Below are 1,544 nucleotides of genomic sequence, written 5' to 3'. Positions count from 1 at the left end.
ATTTCCATAAAGACGGGATCTTTCCAAAGCAGAGTTGGAATATCATCAAGGCCTGAAGATTTATTATTTGAAAAAAAGTTTAACGCAATTTGAAAGTTCATCAATTGTAAAAGGAGAAGTTGATATGTCAAGCTCATCAAAAATTTGAGTTAAAGGGAGAGCATGATGATTTTACCCTCGCATCAAACGATATCAATTTGCTCAAACGGGAGAAGAAGAATCTAGCCGAGAAGTTTGACATGGTCGATCAGGGAGAAATCAATTACATCCTTGGTATGAGAGTTCGTAGAGATCGACAAGCTGGGACCATTCGGATTGATCAATCTGCTTATTTTCGCAATATTCTGCAACGATTCGGCATGGCCGAATGCCGACCAATCTCAACACCAATGGAGACAGGAAAGTCTTTCGAAAAACTTGCTCCTGATGAGAAACCTGTCAACCTGAAAAATTATCAAGCTGCTATCGGTTCCTTGATCTATACGTCGATCGGAACTCGTCCAGATCTGTCTTATTCAGTGGGAGTATTGAGTCAATACATGTCCCATCCAAGTGAAGAACACTGGAAAGGTGTTAAAAGCGTATTTCGTTACATCCAAGGAACTTTGGATCATTGTTTAGTTTATGTTTCGTCAAAATCGAGAAATGTTGAATTATCAGCCTACGCCGATGCTGATTGGGCTGGTGATAAGTCATCCAGAAAGTCGACATCTGGATATGTTTTTCAAATCGGTACATCGCCTGTAACGTGGAGATCTCAACGTCAATCCGTTATTGCCCTGTCAACAACCGAGGCTGAGTACATTTCCCTCAGTCATTCTACGCAAGAAGCCGTATGGCTACGTCAATTGTTAAGTGATATTGGTTTTAAACAAACAAAACCAACAACGTTATATGAGGATAACCAAGGTGCTACGGACTTAGCGAGAATCCGAAACTTAATTCCAGAACGAAGCATATTGACATAAAGTATCATTATGTCAGACAAGCTGTCGATGAGAAAGTTGTTCAAGTGAAGTATTGTCCAACTAACGACATGGTTGCTGACATTTTCACGAAAAGTTTGTCGAAAGTAAAATTTGAACAGTTGCGAACATTACTTGGAGTACAAAAGTAGAAACTTACTGTTAACCCATTTAAGGGATATTTGGACTTGGTGACAATGATGACATGTCACTGTCATATTGTCAAGTGGGAGTGTTAAATAATTAATGAGTTCACTGTCGCGACCATAGTATGCGTAATATGCGCTATTATTTTTTAGAGCATTTTTTACGCTCGATACTATCTTTTTTCTCTTGTAGAGTAGTTCTTGTTGTGTTTTCTTCCTGAAGAGACGTTTACGTTCTGATAAAAACTTTAACAAACAGATCAACCGATTTCCAGGTCGTTCATGTCAATGACACTACTAAAACATATTGGAAGAGATTAAGTCTTTCCAGCTATATCCATTACGGTGAATCAGTAGGACAACTAAATACAGATTGTACTAATGACATTTTTGAAATTCACTAAAAACAGATAGGAAATTCTTGAATCACCAA

The 1,544-nt window shown here is 38.1% G+C and overlaps 1 protein-coding gene across 1 annotated transcript; it reads left to right on the top strand.

Moving 5' to 3' along the window:
• The first annotated feature begins 239 nt into the window (after nucleotides 1-239).
• Nucleotides 240-968, top strand: LOC136817051 (uncharacterized). Its single transcript, XM_067073396.1, has one exon. It carries the CDS (start codon nucleotides 240-242, stop codon nucleotides 966-968), a length of 729 nt encoding a protein of 242 aa, XP_066929497.1.
• The last annotated feature ends 576 nt before the right edge of the window (nucleotides 969-1,544 follow it).

This window comes from Clytia hemisphaerica, unplaced genomic scaffold (genome assembly GCF_902728285.1).
Source record: "Clytia hemisphaerica strain Z4C2 unplaced genomic scaffold, Clytia hemisphaerica genome assembly, whole genome shotgun sequence".
NCBI lineage: Eukaryota > Metazoa > Cnidaria > Hydrozoa > Leptothecata > Clytiidae > Clytia > Clytia hemisphaerica.
Note: the sequence above shows the minus strand (reverse complement) of the source record. Positions and strands in the feature narration are given on the sequence as shown.